Source organism: Mastacembelus armatus, chromosome 20 (genome assembly GCF_900324485.2).
Source record: "Mastacembelus armatus chromosome 20, fMasArm1.2, whole genome shotgun sequence".
NCBI classification, from domain to species: Eukaryota; Metazoa; Chordata; class Actinopteri; order Synbranchiformes; family Mastacembelidae; genus Mastacembelus; species Mastacembelus armatus.
In genome coordinates this window covers 10069196-10089718 of record NC_046652.1, presented here as the reverse complement: position 1 = coordinate 10089718, position 20523 = coordinate 10069196, and the positions used below count along the sequence as shown (strand labels likewise).

Below are 20523 nucleotides of genomic sequence, written 5' to 3'. Positions count from 1 at the left end.
GAGCTATAATCTAATACCTCTACTCAATATTCAACGTGGGATATAAGACAGAGAGATAATGTTTCAGGCTTAGGGGAGCCTCTGGGGGATTGATAAATATCAAAATTCCAAATGGAGTTCAGCCATGTAGGTGGTTTTACTTCTGATTAATTTGTAGATTTAAACAAACATAGCCAGAAGCCTTTCATCACAGCTTAAAGTGCAGACAAAGTATGTCAGGAAAGAAAAGGCCCCTCCAGGCAGCCTTAGTCAGCATATTACTTTCAGAATAGAAAACAAGGGCACTTGTGAAAGGAGTGAGGCACTAACGCAACGCTGCAAAGTTTCCTGGTAATCAGCACAAGATCGAGGGAGATACAAGCAGAGTTTGAAATACACTGTGACTTATTTTGGGGGTCTCATATTTCTCATAAGATCTCTTTTTTTCTTGTTTGTTTGTAGCTTCTAGATGTGAGGGAGGCTTCTGAACTGAACTGTAGTATCAGGTGCGCTCCAGGAACACTGAACTGTAGTATCAGGTGCGCTCCAGGAACACTGAACTGTAGTATCAAGTGCGCTCCAGGAACACTGAACTGACACCGGTTCATGCACGATAATTACGCGTCATAAGCTATGATATACAAGCATTCTTTCTAATTCTAAACATTCTGCATGTGACCTGAAAATCATGTTACTGGCATTGTTGACAGCAAATAGCCAATTCTGACAGAAGCTGTGTGCTTACATTTAACAAATCTGATTACATGAGCTAAGGCCCCTGTATGTCCCCCATCATCCCCCACAGTAACTCGAAGGCTGGATCCAGCTCCTCAGAGGTGTGAGGGGCCAGCTAGCAGTTCTTCCCCTCAAGGGGAAGAGGGGAAGATGGGCAAGATACCGTCCAGCTGGGTGTAGATGGACATGAAGCTGTGAGCACACCAAACAGAGTACAAGGAGCATGGCCAAACCAACAGTCACTCACACATGCACACGCACACGTGCACGCGCACGGGCACACAAAGCCCCTAAGACCAATTTTAAGGCACACACTATGTATTTAAAGTCTCACAATTCACATTTCATGTCATGACAAAAACTAATCCATAAAGTCCAAGGAACTCTCTATACACCTCTGTGACAAAATTGTGTCAAGCCATAGGTCAAACAAAGGTATTGAACAATTTCTAAATCTGTGAGTGCTCCAAGGACTACAGTGAAATTGACTTTGACTTTTGGTCAGCCATAAGCAGCCAAATGTTCATTCTAACAGAGTTTCAGAAGCCTTTTGCAGAGATGGGAGAACATGATGGAAAGATGACCACATCATATTTCAGTCAGGTGTTTATGGCTGGATAGAAGACACTTTGAGTAAAAGACCAATGGCAACATATGTGAAATTTGTCAAAGAGCACTTAAAAGACTCCTAGAGCATGAGGAAAATATTCTTCTGAGACAAAGATCAGGCTCTTTGGACAGAACTTTAAGCGCTGTATTATGTCTGGTGAACACCCGTCACTGCTCATCACCAGGGTAATACCATCCCTACAGTGAAGCTTGGTGTTAGCAGCATCATGCTATGGAGGTGAATCTCAGCAGCAAGGACAGAGAGATTTGTTAAAGGTGAAAGAAGGAGGGCTGCAGGCACATGCAGAGAGGTCCAGAGTGCATGTGAGCTGAGACTAAAGTAATCCTTCAGGTTTCAGCACAACAATGACTTGAAACATTCAGCTAAGACAACACTGAAGTGGATTCAGGACCAATCACCGACTTATCCAAATTCCAGAAAGTGTGTGGAAAGACCTGATGATGGCAGGTCACAGACACGTCCAGTCTGACTGAGTTTTAAAGACTTATCCAAAATGAACTGCAGCTAAAGGGTCTCTCCCAAAGTATTAAGGGTCTGAATGTGTGTGTAACAGACATTTCAGTTTTTGTTTTTAAATAATTTTCATTATAAAATAAAATAAAATAAAAATATATTTTCACTTTGTTATTATTGGACATGGCCAGGTAAGCAAAAATGTTATTAAAAAAATAATTTATCAAATCAAATGTGCCAATCTACTGTATATGGACACATGACAAATGACTGAAGTGAGAGGGGAACAGTTTTCAAAGCAAACCAGTGGTGCATTTTCATTGGTGGATCATAAACAGCAGAGGCAGCTACTGAGGAAGGAGCAAAACATTGGTGTTGATAATGGACCATTTTGTGGTTTGAGTCCAAAAACAAACTGTAGAAAAGATTCACTCAATGTACAAATACGTCCCAGATTCATTCCCATTCCTGTGCACCACATCAATATTGCATTATACTGAGTCCTGAATATCTTCTGGCAACATGTATTTGCTTCTGAATGTCTTCTAAATACTGGAGAAACTCTGAATAAAATCATTCATTGCTTCACATTTATGAGCTTATTCTGGATGTTTCACCCAAAGGGAATAAAGATGTTTTGAAATGTTTCTTCAAGCTGCTATTGCTAAGCGAGTCCTGGCCATTATTCACTAATGCTCATCAGGAAATAAAAGTAAAAGCATTAAAAACTATAATCTCTTCAACTGCAACAAAGTCTTTGCTCCTGTGAAAATAAAATGCCATGTATGCACATGGAGGACTTGAGCTTTGAATAAAATGGCCCAATATGCTGGGATTAAGCTTCTTGTCAGACAGCAATGCACATACTCACATGTCCCTACACACACACACACACACACACACATCAGAGTACACAGATAAATCAGACTGCAGCCTGTTTGCAAAAACATTAAAAGGACACCATTTCTCATGTGTGCAGCTCTTCATCAGCTGATAATGTCTGTGATCCATTATTCATTGCTCCGCTCCAGTTGTGACAACTTGGTGGCATTGGTGATGAAACACAACAATGTGAATATAGTGGTCTGTGCAGCACAAGACTGTTTCAGGTTTCTTTCAACAACACTATTGTTGATACTCTGAACTAAAAGTCTGCAGGAATCTTAAATGCTTGGCCCAATCTGAAACAGACCTGTTGAAGACAAACCCAAACCTGACGTGCACAGATTCACTTTCAGAAAAGAGATTCAATCTGACCATCCAACCGCATCTAAATAGACCAAATGCAAACAACGGTCAACCAGGACTAGTATGATCAACTATCAAAAAAGAATAGCAATATAATGTTCTTATGTAAAGTAGCAAAAATAGTTTGTTTACATCTCTCAAATACTGATTCGTACAAATAAAGTCCAGTTTACTCCTCCTGCACCAACATTAAAACATTCTGTAGACAACCAGGCAAACAAGTAATTCACAATCATTAGACTAATTGTAATGTAATTGGATGTGGTCTTGGTTCTCGCAGTAGTAAGCAGGCCTCTGCCATGATAGCTGGAGTGAAGCAAACTTATTATAGATGGAAAATAAATTGCTCCAAAAAGATGGAGATGAATCTTGAAGAAGTAAGAACTATGATCAGGAGGGTTTTGAGTTGGACAAATAAAACATGTGCCAGTGTAGAAATGTTTCAGAAACAATGAAAACACACAGAGACTAAAGTAAATAAGCAGCGTAAAGTAAATCTAGGCACTCACACATTTCAAACTTTCCTCTATTCGGTGGTTTTAGAGCTCCTGAATTACATTTGCAACTGCCTGATGGGTTCAGACAGAGCGTGTGTGTCTGGTACTTTAAAGTGATGCTCAGGGACACACACGTACACAAAACGCACTACACACTATATTTACAAAGTTACTACCTGCGCTGTTTTGTTTATCTGAAGAAATTACTGCCAAACACAAAGTCGGCTCGGTGAAAAAAAGGTTACATGTCTAACACGAGATGATGCTCAGTCGGAAGGTTAAAGACTGAAGCAGAGTGAAATTCAAACAACCATGGGTTCATCTCGCGAGCATCACTCGCCTGCCTCAAATGATATAACATTACAGAGTTAAAACTCTGAGCAACATAAAGGCAGTAAGTATCATTCTGCAAACAAATACAGTATATACACTGGGAAACCTTTAATAAACCTGACAAACATAAACACAATAAGAAAAAAAAACCAAAAAACAGTTTTTCATTCATTGCAGGTTTTGAATGCAGAGCGTGGTAAGGGTAAAGGTAGCACTGGGAATGAAGTTAAGAAAATTAGCAAACTGAGCAGCTTGCTGCCTCACTGTGTGAATCCTCTCCCTTAAGAAATACACAAATAAACAGTGAATTCAGTGAAGCATGCAATCCCTAAAGAACCTCCTGAGCTGTAAAGATCCAGATATCCCATAAAAAATTCTCCACCATAAACCACAATCTTATTACTACACATCACAAGGACACACCCCAAACACCAATATACTGCCATGTCTTACACCCATTAAGTTATAAGGGCAGGTTGTACTTAGCTGTAGATACGAACAGCAGGCAAGACAATCAAAATGTACACATTTCAGTGGGAACATGAGGAGTTTTATCTCTCTCACAGCTTCACTTGTCGTGCTGCAGGATAATACAGGATTATAGAAAAAGTTCTTTATGATTTACCCTCCAAGTGTGTTTGTTGAGTTGTTAATGCCCCTCATAAATACCAGGACTTAAAAGTGTTGCCACCTGACAGCTGTAAGCAACCTGAAAAATTGAGCTTCTCAAACCCGAGGTCCTGACTCAGGTTGGCTTGCTTGTTATGCAGGTCATTTCTCAGACTGAGCAGTTGTTGACACTCAAAATAGCACTTTGTTAAATAACTGCAAGGGCCTGCACTTGTGTGGGAGTACCAGTGATGAAAGACAAAATATAATCCAGGAGGCCCAGTTTCAGTAACACACCCATAAATTTAAAGGCCTATCAGATACCAAAACTGCACAGACATTTCTAATGCTACCAGACTGCATTTTACAACTTCAGAAAATCATTTCATTTTCAACAATAACAAGATAAATAGTACCAGTAAGGCATTAAATCTACCATGAATGTGCCCTCTGCTTCTGCACCTCAGCTGGTCCAGTGATTTCATCAAAATGAATACGGATCTGTAGTGTGCAAAGGGCTGAGAAGCAGAATGGCTTATTCGCTTTTGGATGAAAAACCCATAGAAGCTAAAACCCTGTCACACAACGCCCAGGTTGGGGAGACTTATATTGTCATACCTCTTTCTCAACCTCCCCATGCTTATGCAATCAAAACACCAGACAAATATAAATGTTACATTACGCTTCACAGATTCACATTTTACAGGCAATGTTTTCTCCCTCCTCTATCCACTCACCCCAGCCGGTCGAGCTAGATGGCCGCCCAAACTGAGCCTGGTTCTGCTGGAGGTTTCTTCTTCCATTAAAGGGAGTTTTCCTCTCCACTGTCACCAAGTGCTTGCTCATAAGGCATGTGTTGGGTTTTTTGGGGGGTTTCTTTTGTAAAGTGCCTTGAGATGATTTGTATTGTGATTTGGCACTATACAAATAAACTGAATTGAATTGAATTGAATAGTGGTCATCACAGCAAGAAGGCTTCAGGTTCAAAACCCATTTATTTTCTTCATGTACTCTGATTTCCTCCCACAGTCCAAACACATGCAGGCTGGAGTTAGTTTAATTGGTGACTCCAAATTGCTTGTAGGTGTGAATGTGTGTGTGTTTGTCTGTCTCCATGTGTGAGCCCTGTGATAGACTGGTGATCCGTCCAGGGTGTACCCCACCTCTCACCCAGCGTCAGCTGGGATTGGCTTCAGTGTCCCTGTGCCCCTGAAGGATAAGCGGTGGATAATGGATGGATATTCACATTTTAAATGACAAGTTAAAAATAAAAATATGTATCACCACTGTGAAAGATAAACAACAAAACTGTTTACAGCCACAAGCCACAAGTAACTACTGATAGGATGTCTGGATAGCACAAACTTCACCTTGATAAATAAAAGATGGTGATAAGACCTGGTTCAAATTCAGTGACACACACTCTGAGTAGACTATATATGAATGTACATATGTTACTAAATCATTGTTTTGTCTTTTATCATGTAACTCATGAGGGTTACTGTATCCTTTGATGTCCATTTTGAAGGCTGTGGACTTACTGGACTTTGCTGTTCAGATAAGAGAGACAGTGATTTGTTCTTACTGCAGTTAGATATGACAGGCTGGTGGGGAAAAATTCTAGTTACGCAAAATCTATAATGTTGTGGAGTGTGTTTACTGGCCCCAGGAAAAAGACTTTCATTTAGGTCAAGAGACTGAAGAGTGTTTTTTTTTTTTTAGTCATCAGACTTGTTCCAACAGTTTGTTCCAGCCTTATTCTACCTCACAGTGACCTGAAAACACCTTTCACCAAGAGTCTGTTTAATCTGGGTTAATGAGCCAGAGAGCTGATACTGTGAGTCACAGTCGTGCCGGGCGTCAGACAGTCTGCTGTTAAGGCCACTGTTATAAACCTACATGTCAAGGTGAGATGAATCTCTTGTTAGAAACTCATGTTACGGCACCAGCCAGGCCAAACAAGACTGACAGTCCAGACTGACCTCAAAGTGAAGACGGTAAAGGAGGACAGATTTCTTCAGTAAAAGCTGAAACCTGATTTATGCAAAATCACAACACTAAAAGAATTATATACCTATACTTCTGTTTTTTTTTATTCTAACTGGCAAAACAGATGTTATGTTATTTCAAAGGAATCATTTAACATCTAATTGCTTTATCTGATGTTTTAATTTTGCATAAATTGAAGCTGAATGACAAATAACATCTTACTTAGTGAACTTTAGAGGAGATGTGGAATAATTTTGTAACCTTTGGACCAAAACAGGCTAGCTGTTTCCCTCAGCCTTTAAACCTTTAAATTTACCGTTCAGACATAAAAGTGCTTAAAACTTTACCACCTAACTTTTGGCAAGAATGCATATGAGTGTGTTTTCTAAAATGCTAAATTATTCCTTTGAACCAAGACAGGTTTTGCTCACTTTTGCATGAACATACAATCACATGGAGGGAGGAACATTTTCTCCACAGGAAATAATATCAACAGACTGGAATTCAGTAAGGTTGTATGATGATGAATTGTTGCACAGACTACAGGTTTCACATTTGTCCTGACAGAAAATTTGGGTACAAATCACTAATTAAAGTAGACAACAGCTTTTGGAATGTGGTTCCCATCACATATTGATAATATATGACTCTGTCTGACTCTATCTAAGGATAGTTTTTTTTCAGTGACAGGACCCACTGTTCCTCCTTCTTTCCTCAGTTAAAGCACCTTCACAGCAGAAAAGACAGACTTTAAATCCTTTGGAAGATTTCAAGCTTAGTGACTGACCTTTGAATACACAACTTTGCTTATGTCAATAAAGTGCTGCAGTGTGTGTTTTGTGTCAGTGTTGGGTAGTGACAGGGGGAATGACAGGGTGTTTGAGCAAGGACCTTTTCCATTTGGCAACAACAAATTACCATCAGAGAGCGAAAACAGCGAGGGAGGAAATGTTTGTGTGAGTGTGTGTGTGTGTGATGGTATGCACATGCGCATGCAAGTGTGTGCGCATGTGTTTATGCAGTACTTTAAGCGTGTCTTAATGTGTCCGTATATCTGCGTTTGACATATGAAGTGTTTTGTGTGTGTGTGTTTATTGATGACGATCAAAGCTACAGTACCTCGCTCCTCGCTGAGAGAGGCCGTGAACCTCAGATGATTAGAAGCCACAGAAAAACTTAACGAGCTGTCGAAACTCAAGCAGCTTGTCATGACATCATGACGCCTGAACGCATCGATGCTGCGTGTTGACAAGGTGCCATAACAATGGTCATGGGCATTGCCTTTCATTTACATAGACACACAGACAGGCTTGGCAGACAGGATCCCAAGCATTAAACTGCTGCAGGTCTACTGAACCCTTTAAAGTGTAGGAAGCCATGCTAATTTCCTGTTTTGGTCTCTCCAAGGTCAATTTTAAGAGGATCAAGTCACACACAAAAGGTAAACGGACACCTAAAGGCTGAGCTTAATTTGATGAAAAATATTAATCCTCAAAGGCACCTCAGAGTCTTCTTTTTCATTAGCAAACATCTATTCTTCTAGAGACATTTATAATTGCTCTAGGGAACTGACCAAAGCCTATTTTTAGGTTCCAGTCTCAACAGAGGACTTTTGATTGATTTGATTTATATTAGCTGGATACTTTACTAGACCGTAAGTATTGTTGTGTGCACCACCCACCTGCTGGAACTGCAACAACAATGGTATAAATTAAGGCTGTGGCATAAAAATCTTGGCGTTATCAATCACAGTGATCAGATTTAGGAAATACTTTTTCACCTAATTTGCACTACACTATACATCAACAAATTATCCCATATAAAATTATATGTCACATACACTCATCCTTTCATTCATCATCTACTGCTTATCCTTCCAGGGTCACAGGGGAGCTAGAGCCAATCCCACTGACACTGGGTGAGAGGCGGGGTACATCCTGGACAGATCCCCAGTCTATCACAGGGCTGACACATAGTCAGCAATTAACCTACACCCCAACCTGTATGACTTTGAACTGTGTGAGGGAACGTGAGCACCTGGAGGAAACCAATGCAGACAGAGAACACATGCAAACTCCACACAGAAAGACCCCAGGGTTAAACAGGGTTTGAACCTGAAAATTTTGTGCTGTAAGGCTTCAGTGTTAACCACCACATCACCAAGCCACCCTATACATTACATGACTTTGTTCATTATAACCTGCTTTAAATCCTTGATGAAAGACAATAATCCGCTAGAAATAGTGATGTCTGCATGTTATCTGTAACCAATGGTTTGCAGGAATATTTTTGCTTTGAGGAAAATTAACATGAAAATTTGTTCTGAACTAACATGTGACTGTAATTGTACAACATTTTTCTCAGCATTAAAATAACCTGCCCACCATTTATTTAACACAACACGCTATTTTCACATTAAAGATTTATTGGAATAATATTGTGAAAATGAGTAAATCTGGATCTTCACCTCAGAAGCCATGTTGCATGAAATTTTGTGTACTGCAGCAGAGTCTCACCAGCCTTTTCAATCCCAGACAAATGATGCAGTTGTGAGAAATTAGAATAATTGCAGCATACAGTTATCATAGATCACCTGAGTAACTTTTATGGGACTGTTCACCTACCTCAATCTGGGAGCTGTTATCTGCTTCCACTGCTGACAGCAGGCCTGGGAAGCCCTCAGGCTCCTCCGGCTCCTGGTCCTGCTCCTGACTGGCCCTGTTAGTGTCCATGTTACGAGGCTTTGGGGGAACCCATCTCCTCAACCGATGACTGTACAGCTTCATGCCCACGGCTGCATCTTCATCTCCTGCCTGCCCTTGAACGAATGAGTAAGGAACCTCTGATGAAAGAAGAAAATAAAACATTGGTTAAAGATAAAATGAAACAGCATTAAAAAACTCTAGTCATCTAATCAAGTACTAATTTCATGTAAATAAATGTTGCAAACTTACAACAAATATTTCAAACCCAGTTATCTTTAATCAATCCAACTCTGTGCTGGTTAATCCAAAAAGAAAATATACTGCCATGTTTTGCAAACTGGTGAGGTGCACAATAAAAATAATTACATGACACGATAATATTTTTGCTTTCGCTAAGGCAGTCATCAAATCACAGAGGTAGAAACTGTTCAAGCCATTAATCTTATGCTGCTCCCTCATAACTCACTGTCTCTACAGACTTTTCTCATTGCTTTCAGGATGAATCTTCCCAGCCTGAAACAGACGCCCATTAGGAATAACTTAGCAGCCATCACACAGACCAATGGGCACAGAGTTATACCCGATCATCCCTATCTCTGAGTCTGAAGTCAAATGCTGCTGACAGGTGAGAAATGGTAGTGTGTTAAGTAAACACTGACATGATTAACCAAGCCTGAGACAGATCAGAGGGGAAATGTGCTGCATCATTTTAAGAGATGCTTTCCTAAACTCAATTGAGTCAAAATGAGTAGTGAAATAGTTTATATTTCATATACCGAAACAATCCCATCACCATTCAAATGCACATCAGTGAGTAATCAGATTATCATAATGATGTTACAGCATTGCATTTCCCCATCTTAAGTTCAGTGGCTTATTCAACGTCCACACAAATATGCATCACAGCATCTGATAGGAAGAGGGACAGACAAAGCCTGGTTATTCAGACCACAACATGGAGAAAAAGATGCATTTTCAGATTTTGCTGATATAGATTACAGGGCTGTTTTATAAATTTGAGATTAAAACCCTATTGAAAATGGAAACTAAGTCCCCATTTTGTTTGTCATATTCAATGGGATGATGCAATACATGTTCATACTGAAGGGTTAATACAGACTTCTAGACATTAAGCATGGATGTATACAGGCGAGGATTTAAAAATGTTGCCAATGTTTTATGTGGTTGGAAATGTATTTAATCTTTGCTAGAGCTTTAGGATACGCACAATACACTTTGGCGAGTCACAGTGAATGTAACTTTGTTTACAAGAAAATTCCACAGTGCACAATGAAGCTAAATTAAGTGTGTTTTGCAGCTTGAAGCTGTTTCTTTTAGGTCAGCACAAAAACACGCACTGTTCATAAGGTTAACAGCTGCTCCTGTTATAGCCCATGACTGTTCCTGTGGATTTCAGTCTGTTCACTGAACCTTTCTCAAGTGTTTTTTTTGGCATTTTTACCTGAGACAGGACAGTGTAGAGGAAAGAGAGAGAAGTGCATGATGTCCAACACAGGTTTTTGGCTCACATCAAATTTTAGATGCAAGTAGCTATTTTGACCCCCCTGCTGACTGAGCTATTAATGAGGAAAACAGACTGTATATCAGGACTGATCTGACAATGGTATTTCCAGTCGTCAGTGAAGAAATTAAAGCATATAGATTATTTCAGTGATGCTGAGGATTTCATGTTAAACATATGTATGAAATAATGTATGATAAACATTAAACTAGACAAAGAATGCACATTATCCCTAAATCACCTGGACTATAGAGCTTAAATTGCCTGCAGGTACGAATGAGTGATGACACAGAAGGGAAGAGTTTCTCTTCTGTCTCTGACAGACTGTAGAATACAGTCTGCCTTCAGGCTGTTGCTCAGCATGCTTGGATAACCCCCTGCTCCTCATGACCTTAATACGATTAAGCAGTTAAAGAAAATTAGCAATAAAGTTCATTTCCATGGCAGTGATCCTAACACAAAAGTTTAAAATAGGGGCTTTATACTGTTACAACTATGCAAATTATTTTGGTTTCAGGACAGAAAATACTGCTGATGTGTTGACTATTAGTCTACGTTGCTTCTTTGTTTTTTATGAGACAAAGGTCATTGGGTTTAACTATCGGAGCGTGTTTTCCACTCCTTTTCCCTCCATCTCTTTTCTTTCACGCTCACATGTCTTTCTCCTTCCTGGGCCCCCAACCTAGTGGTTCTTAGGGGGGAGAGTGAGAGACACTGAGAGCAAGTGCAGAAGCTCAAGTTGTTCATTCACCCAAAGCGGAAGCCGACAGACTCATTTTATAATGAGCATGGGCAAAGCAAGAAGCAAAGAGACTCGTATGGTTGGGTGTTGACAGTGGGTTAATAGCAAACAATATGACATACAGAAGATTTCATGTAAAATGAAAGATTAAACGTAATTTCAATCATGGAAAATTGTTGTACTTTTACAACATAGTAAAAAAATGTTATTTTATGTTATCTTACTGACACCCTTCGCTGGCTGAAGCAGCATGATATTGGACAATCTTTATTGGTCAACCTCACATTTATGGCTCGACTTAGTGTTTGATCATGGATCCTCCAAACAGTCACAACAGCGAAGGCTAAAATCAGATGTAATCAAATGAAGCAGACATAATTATCTTCTGATGACAGGATAAATTATTTTGTTATTTCAAGAAATTGGCCTTGTTTTCTTGAGACAATGGGATCCACCCTGGACAGATCACCAGTCTATTGCTGACACACAGACACTCACATTCACACCTACAGGGAATTTAGAGTCACCAATCAACCCCAAACTGCATCTGTATTTCGATAACAAGGAAGGGTCCACATTATTAAGTCACCCACAGGACATATAGACACTGAGCTGTTGAGTGGTGAGCCTGAAGTACATCACCCAGGAGTGCCTGTTGTTGCTTATCCTGGACAAGCTCTAGTCCCATCTGGATCCAAAGCTTTTTCAGTCAGCTTTCAGAGAGAAAAGAGGTCATTGTCCCGTGCCTCCTGCCTCACACAGCGTTTCTGCCGACCCCGTTGGAATTTGCTACCCAGGTTGCTAACTAGGTGGATGCTACCCACACACCTTGAGATTCAGTAACCCATGTTGCCCCACCTCGCTCACCTGTAATTACCCTCATCACAGACTCATGTAGCCTCTGCTTCCCACCTGCTCTGTTCTCCTTTCAATTCCTACCTTACACATGCCCTGGCATCACCAGGCTATTAACCGCAGAACTGGCCCATTTCCTAATCAACATTACCAGGTACACAAAGGTCTGAGCGTTGACATATCACTAAACATCTTGTATCATCAAGAAGGCAGAGGACCTTGCTGCAAGATCTTGCCAGAAGAGACAGGGAGCAGCAGTGGGCTGAAGACACTGGCCCACCCTAATGGTCATTAGTCACATCCATCCATACAGAGTAACCTGTTCAACCTTCCTGTCAGCAGCAGTTATAAACTCCAACCAGGAGGTCTCTGTACATACTGTTCCACTAGCACGTAAACATCTATTTTTAGCCTTCAAAGGATCTTTCTCATTTCCTCGATATATGGTGGAAAGCTGGCAAAGAAAATAAAATACACCATGACCAAAACGCAGGGGTCTTGAATAAATGGTTGCTCTTTTCCCGTCTCTCTGTGGACTATGAGCACCACAATGAGTCACCCTTTAAAGTAGCACATGCACGTCTATTTTTCGTGTACACCACCTCATTCCAGGACAGCGGATTTTCTTATTATCCACAGTCTTTTATTAAGTGTTTTGGCAGTGCACTGAGGGCAAACCCCTGAGGGACACCTAGAATAGCCCCCTAGGACAAGACAAGGTTTCTTGTTAGTGCAAGACTGTTCGTAAGCTTTTGTGTGAAAGGAAACCTTCTCCGTTTTTTTTTTTTTCTTTCACTGCCTCAGAAAGCTGCTGCATACCTTCACCCTGACTCTGTCAAATGGCCTTGTTGGTCAGACTCATGCCTGTCAACACCTCTGATTCAAAAACACCGGAGGAATTGTAGTTTGGTTCCACCTAAAACCTTTCGATGATATTTAGGAGGTCTTAAAACTGCAGAATAAAGGTGTTGTCTGCACTCCTTCACTTTCTGCTTGTTTTTATCCTCCTTTCCACTTTCTGTCCCCCTTTGACTGATGGGAGACTGCCACAGATGACTGGCAAGTAGAGGAGGAGGAATGCTTCATTACATTTGTGCATATTAGAGTGTGTGATGGTCATCAATTCAGCAGAAAGGAGATGCCTAAGTCATATCCTTCTACAGTTTCTTAGCCTTTCTATCTCTGGGTGTCAGAGTGCTTAATTTAGTGCCCAATGAAAACAGCTTTATCCGTTTACCAGCAGACCCTGCCAAGCAGTTTGGAGGGCCATCTCTCTCTGTGCTGAGTGTGTGCAGCTCAGCTTGCCAGGGTCAACACAGCTTAAGCTGATGTAACTATTGCCAAAGCCCATCATGTTTCAGGAACTGGAGAAATTTTGCTTTGAAATCACAGAAAAAAAAAAAAAAATCAATCACCGTTTGAATAAATTTTTACATAAAAAAAAAAAACAGGCAATGTAATTTAACTATATCACTCCAGATGATGAGTGAGAACATTGCAGTTTTTCGCCCATCCAGCATGTCTTTTTCTCTTCATTAACCATGATTCATTGGGAGCATTTGTCTGGAGAAGCACTCTATCACTCTAACACACTTACACACATTTTTAAGAACTTGGTATAGCCAGCAATCAATGAAGCGTTCCACAAGCTACAGCGTTTACAACCTCAGTTCTTTTCAGACATGAAAAATAAAGGTCAGTGTCAATTTACCAACTTCTGTTAAAAAAAAAAAAACAACAACAAAAAAAAGCAAATGCACTCAGCAAGGGAACCTCAGTCAAAGTCATGAAAGTGGCTTCTGCACTTGGAAAAGAGTTAGTCGGACGAAAACCCATTACCTGGATAAAACCCACACAGGCATTGGGGAATATGCAAACTCCACACAGAAAGGCCACAGGGTCGAATGGGATCTGAACCTTCTTGATGTGAGGCAATGATGCAAACCACTGCACACTGTTCTACTCTATATGTTTTTTACACTTGAGCAAATTAAGATTTTTAACATCTGAACGGTAAGCACGAACTGCCATATAGTCCCATAGAGCCCAAAATATTAGAGAACCTAATAGAGACCCTTAGAGACCCTTCCTGATTTCTTGGTTGCACATTAATGCTCATTAAATATTTCTAGGTTTGAATCTTTTCCATAAAAAAGCAGCCTATTGGTGTTCTATAATCCTACCACACCTGGGTTCATTCAGATGAATTCTCAATTTTCCACTATAAATACTTTTACAAGGTAAAGACAGAATATATATTTAACATTGCAGGAGATGCAGGTTATACATGATTTAATATTTTATGTCCTATTCATGTGGACACAAGTAAATTATGTAGTTCAGATCATAACCACAAGCTACACAATTCCTACAGGAATCTTTTTTTGGTTCAAACTCCTGCTCCCTAAGCCTATCCTTCACAATTTAAGCTCTTCTATATACACACCAGATTTACAGTATGTGTATATATCATAATTTACACACTACAGCCTGAAGATGAGGCAATTGACAGCATGAGACTTATTCTGACTGCTTTTTGAAAAAACGAGCCTCTCACAGTACATCCAAAACATTTTTGCATGCTTTTACTGAGCACTGTGTAATGGACTATTCAATATATTAGCTGTCATTTTATTGAAATCATTTTCATCACTGGAGAATCTCATAAGTCTGCAAAGTTGACAAACAACAAATTATTTTTCTCAGTTGGTTTTCTGTATTGTTAATGCTAATATTTCATAAGTGTTACACAGTCACATCCAAAAGAAATAGAATCATATACCATTCTGAATACTGATGCAATCATACACAAAATGTACATAAAAATGAATTCATGAAATCATAAAAAAGGGATTACTTGTTTTGTAAAGTAAGTGATTTTCAAATTTCCCCATAAATAACATGGTATCATTACACGAAATGGTGAACACTAAGCTTTTCCTGACCTTTGAGAACACCTAGTTTTAATAATTATACTGTTGACCAAGCATAATTATATGTGTGAAAACAATTGATAATGATCACATAATAGGGTGATAACTTTTGAATTGACTTTCAAATCACATGCATTTTAACTTTCTTACTCCTATTAATCTGAAAAATACATTCTGTGTGGATCAACACAGAGTCTAGAGAGTGAAGGAGGTGGTGAAAATGAGCACTGTATTTTTTTCTAGCTGTGAATGTGTCACATTAACCAAAATTAGTGAAAGAAACTGGGCTGTACTGAATGCATCATTAAGTCTGCTGATTGTTATTTTTATTTAGTCTATAAAATGTCAAAAAAGAGTAAATTCTTTCCACTTATATTTTCAGACTTGTTAGATGTTTTTCCAAAGGAAATGTCCAAAACCCCAAAACTATACATTAAAACTTCTATAAAACAGAACAAATATATATATGATATTATATGATTTTTATATGATTTAAACACAATAAATGTTTATGTGTTTATCAATGCTTGAATGAATTGATGTGGTAAGCAACAAAAATAAGGTCAAACTGAGGCCAATGGCCAGTGGCCAGATGAGCAGAGGTCTAGCCTCACTTTATCGTGTCTGACACACCAAAGTAAACACAGGGCCGTCTCAGAACAAAAAGTTCTGGATGTCAGCGCAAAGGCTCAAAAACACTGAAAACCCTGACAGTTTTATCAGCCCTGGCTGATGCTAAAATGAAACAGCAGTGAGTGACAGAAATTTGAATTGGCTGATGAGTTAATAAACTGGGTTTAATAAGGATTTGGCTGATGTGGTTTGATCTTCTGTTGGACAAGATGTGAGTTATACAAGATTGCCTATCTCTCACTTCTTGCTGACAATGTATGGATTGCATTCTGTGAATACAACGTGGCAGGCTTGCATGCACATGTGATGCTAAGTAGTCCAAAATCAGACCTTTCAAAATCTTTGCCACCTGGGAAGGGTCCACGCGAATTCCAGACAGGCAGTTGTCTGGAATTATAATTCAGAGTGAAGTGTGTTTTCCTGACCTGCCTTAGCTTGTTTCTTAAAAATGCAACCTGTCATTAAGTCAATACAGAAAGTGAAAAACCGGACTGAAGGAGAAACCTAAACACAAGTAGCAGCTGCAAAAGAAATCCAATTTCAAACAGAGCTCGCAAAGTGATGATTGGCGTAATAAAGGGGGAATTTCTTTACATTAAATGTGCATATAATCAGTGCAAGAGATGAGTCACAACATGAGATTAGATGATGCTGGACTGCAAAGATCACAAGGTGTGCACATGAACAAAATATCTCCTCACAGAAAATTCAATGTTTCCCTGCAAAATGAATGATTACTTTCTCACGAGAGAGAGAGAGAGAGAGAGAGAGAGAGAGAGGTATCAAACCAGTGTCTGTCTGTCACGAATGCTCCATTACACCAGAGATTTGTTTTGCCGATAATCAGTCACACGTTTCCAAGTCAAAGCGCTGCAACACAAACACTCCCTGAGGTACAGATTAGGATGGAAGATCAAGATGCAAGTGGTGAATTCTGTCTTTTTCAGAAACACAATAACCTGCTTGCTGAAGATATTACATATAGATATTATACTGCAATATCTACAAAATAGATGTGTTGCTCCAGTCAGCATTCATTATGTGTGTATATATATATATTTATATCAATTTTATATAAATATATATAAAAGAGACAGGTGTGAAAAGTAGACTATGAATAAAAGCCAATGTCTGAACTCTTACAATGTTGATTATAATCTGCAGAGCATGGAAGGTGGAGGGAATTCATTACATAAGAGGCTAATGTTGTGTTCACCCCACAGTGTCAATGAAGACGACAGGTGTCAGGATTGCATCTTAGTGAAAGGAAGGAGGCTGAAGGAAAAGAGACTGAAGGGGTATTAGGAGACAGACAGGGTCCAGATTAAGGTCCAGTGAGTTTTAATCAAGGCTTTAACCTCGACGAACCTGCTTTTTAAATGGGCTTAATAGAAAATTGCTAATTTCCCTTCAGAGTGTCTGCTCAAAACATGCAGGACACACAATTCAAGCAGGCTAAGCCACAAAGCACCCAGTAACATACCCAGGCACACAGAACCAAACCCCAAAACATGGGGTTTGAAGTGCTACAGCTAACCATCATGGAGTTTGCTGTCACCACTGCAGCTTTATGTAATTGGTGGTTGTCTTGGCTCCAGCTTTGGTCAGCGCAGGAAGTGTATACAAAAAATGCCTTGGCACAAACACGAACACAGAGGGTTGCTGGCAGCTAGAAGATGGTGAGATTACAAAGAGAGGAGTGCTTTCTGAGCAACACAGGCATTTAGGAATTCAGGATTCCAGTCAGGCACAGTGTCTGTCTCATATTTCAGGAGATTGAGTGATAGACTGCAAGACTATGAAGCACTGCTGTTGGCCCATATCCACTTTTCAACTTTGCCAACAAGCAGTGTGGCTCAGGAGCCCCAAGGCCTTGAATTTCTCTACCTTGAGGGAGCCCAGGCCTGGCAGGTAATGTATCACTGGTCACTGGACCTTCTGTAACAATTTATTTCTCCTCCCCCCTGTGTAGACCATTACTTGTGGTATCATTATTATTACATTATAGTATTCCTACAGGTCAGCAGGTGGATACTGAAAAAAAAAAAAAAAAACGGTTATTGAAACTTTGCAAAGAGAAAAAAAAAAAAAGAACATACACACACACACACACACACACACACTGAGCCCAAATCTCTCTATGAAAGCACAAAATCCTTTCACTGTTCCCACACTCCTCTTTGTGTTTACTTACTAAACCTTAAAAGTGGATATGGACATCTGTAAGGGTGAATAGAGAAGGAAAGGCAGGATAAAATCCTACAGTTTTATTCTGATACAGCACATAACAAACAAATAGCCTCACCTTTATCCTCTCGCTTCACATGCTGTTCAGCCGAGTTATCGTGGAACAAAAAAAACGCATCTAACATCTGATGTGTAATTGACACAGTAATCTCTCTTTTTGTTTACCTATCCTCAAAACAATACCTCTTCCCAGAGTTGATCTTTCCATCCTTTTATCCTTGAAAGTATTTTGAGGTCATGAACTCACTGACTCACTCGTCTTTTATTTACAATATATTTTTGGAGCAATTACATACACATCTGCTACCACACCTGGCTTAAAAAAATATTTGTAAATCAATCTCACAAAGTACAACAGACTTGGACCAAGGTCAGTGCCCTGAGGGACTTTAAAGTCAAAAGAACAATAGTTTGATATGTCCATATTTTGACATGTTGTCTGCATCAACACTAAATATATTTCCACAAAGATGATAGGAATTGGTAATCAAAACTCTAACTTCCACTTTCCAATCTTCTGCACAACAAGCACTCATACGTTTTTTCAGACTCTGCATTTTAGGTTGTCAAAGCAGGCAAAACACAGGGGTTTCTAATAACATTATAAATGGCTTTTCTCTATTCAAATATCAGAGCAAGCAATGACAGGTGATTAATTTTTTATTCACACCTATGTTTCGCCTTCATCTTCCATTTCTAGCTCCTCTGAAGGTTAAAGCAACTCGTTTAAACCAGGTGTAATATGTCCCCTCCTGGTTCAGTTTTCAAGAGTTTTAAACCAGTTGCATCTGATTGATTGAAATTTTTGGGTAACCCAGATAGGAAATCATTACAATAGTCCAGTCTGATGGATAAAAGTTTTTATTGGCCTCTCAGTGTCATTCAGAGTAAGGAATTCTGTACTTTAGTGATATTGTTAGATGATAAAAATTAAAACCCAACATTAGCCTTAAAATCCATGTCTAAGTCCAGATTGACACAGAGGTTTCTTGCCTATTTGCTTGAAAGTGAGTTCTAGAGAATTACATTTTGTGGAGACTTTGTCTCTGTGAGCCTTTGAACCTATAAAACTGTCATCAATATAAGTATGGAAAAAAAAACCTGTGTGCACTGACCAAGCCTTAAGGGATAAAATACCAAATTAAAAAGTAGTGGCCTTAAAATGGATCCTTGGAAAACCCCATCATTTATTTTACATGGGTTAGAGAATTTTTCATCAGTTGCAAAAAAACTATCAAAAGGATAGGTGGGATACCACAGTCTATTTAAAAGAAATTAGTCAGCTGTGTCATTTCACTGGCATCAAAATATGTCATTTTTGGCCATTTCCTAACCATAAAACATGGTATTATGGTATTATCCAGTTAACACTATGTTCCATAGTTTAAATTCAGCATCTCATACTTTGAATCACTGCTGAACCAAATTCTGTGATTACATTACTAAAATGATCTATATACTTAAAGCTTATTAATCACTGCTTTACAAAAAAAAGTAAAAAAAGGCAGTTGACAGAGACTAAATTATGGCCACTGTAAGGATGTGCACATACAGTGTGCATGTGCCAGAAATTGCATGTCTGTACAAGGCAGCACCCCTTGAACTGAAGATTGAGTCCCTGTACTGCTGTTGTGTTTGCCACTGTTACTGTATTAACATTGTTTTTCCATTTAGTTTCTGGACTGAGGTGAGGCCAGATGGAGCCCTTGGGTCTGTCCTCATCCTTCCTACTAATCCATCAGCATCAGAGACTCTCACCGCTCCACCCTGTCAGATCTCTCCACACTCCAATGTTCTCTAAGTTGAGCACTGTGTAAACACAAAGACAGGTCCAACTTTTAGCCCAATGGACCTGCCATTTCCCACAGTTACAAAAGAAAGCACAGCTGCCTGGGAAGGACAATCATATTTTCAGTTCAATTAAATCTAATTTATAGACCATGTTCTAAATAGGGTTAAATGGAGGCAGATGATTCAGGTGACCCCTGAAGGGAGCAGCCGAAAGGAAAAGAAGATAGACCTGTAAAATTAATTTAAAAAAAATAAAAAAATACAAAAAATGTACTAAGAGCAACCAAAGCCCTTTTTAAAACAGAACATTTGATTGAAATAAGAAGACTTCCACAGCTTCCCTAGGAGGATAGGAGTCAGACAGAGAAGTTCTGAAATGTACTCAGGTGCCAACCCATACAGAGCTTTACAGAAAAATAAAAGAACCTTAAAATCAATTCTCTATTTGACAGATAGACAGTGCAGGTGTTATACTGCATTCTGCATTAGCTGCAGATAACAAACAATAAGGACGGTCCAATATCCAGGTGTAATGAGTTGCAATAATCCAAACTCTTCATACTTCATCACTCGATTTAAATTTAGTAATGCTCCTCTGGTATCAAGCTCCCACTACAGAGC

General features: G+C 39.4%; 1 protein-coding gene across 1 annotated transcript in view; it reads right to left on the bottom strand.

Moving 5' to 3' along the window:
* The window catches only part of plxdc2b (plexin domain containing 2b), a 91009-nt gene that overhangs the window by 48413 nt on the left and 22073 nt on the right, over positions 1 to 20523 (bottom strand). Inside the window, exon 2 of the mRNA XM_026292080.2 lies at positions 9099 to 9316. Within this exon, the coding sequence (XP_026147865.1) occupies positions 9099 to 9316 (218 nt within the window). The remainder of the gene's footprint in view (positions 1 to 9098; positions 9317 to 20523) is intronic.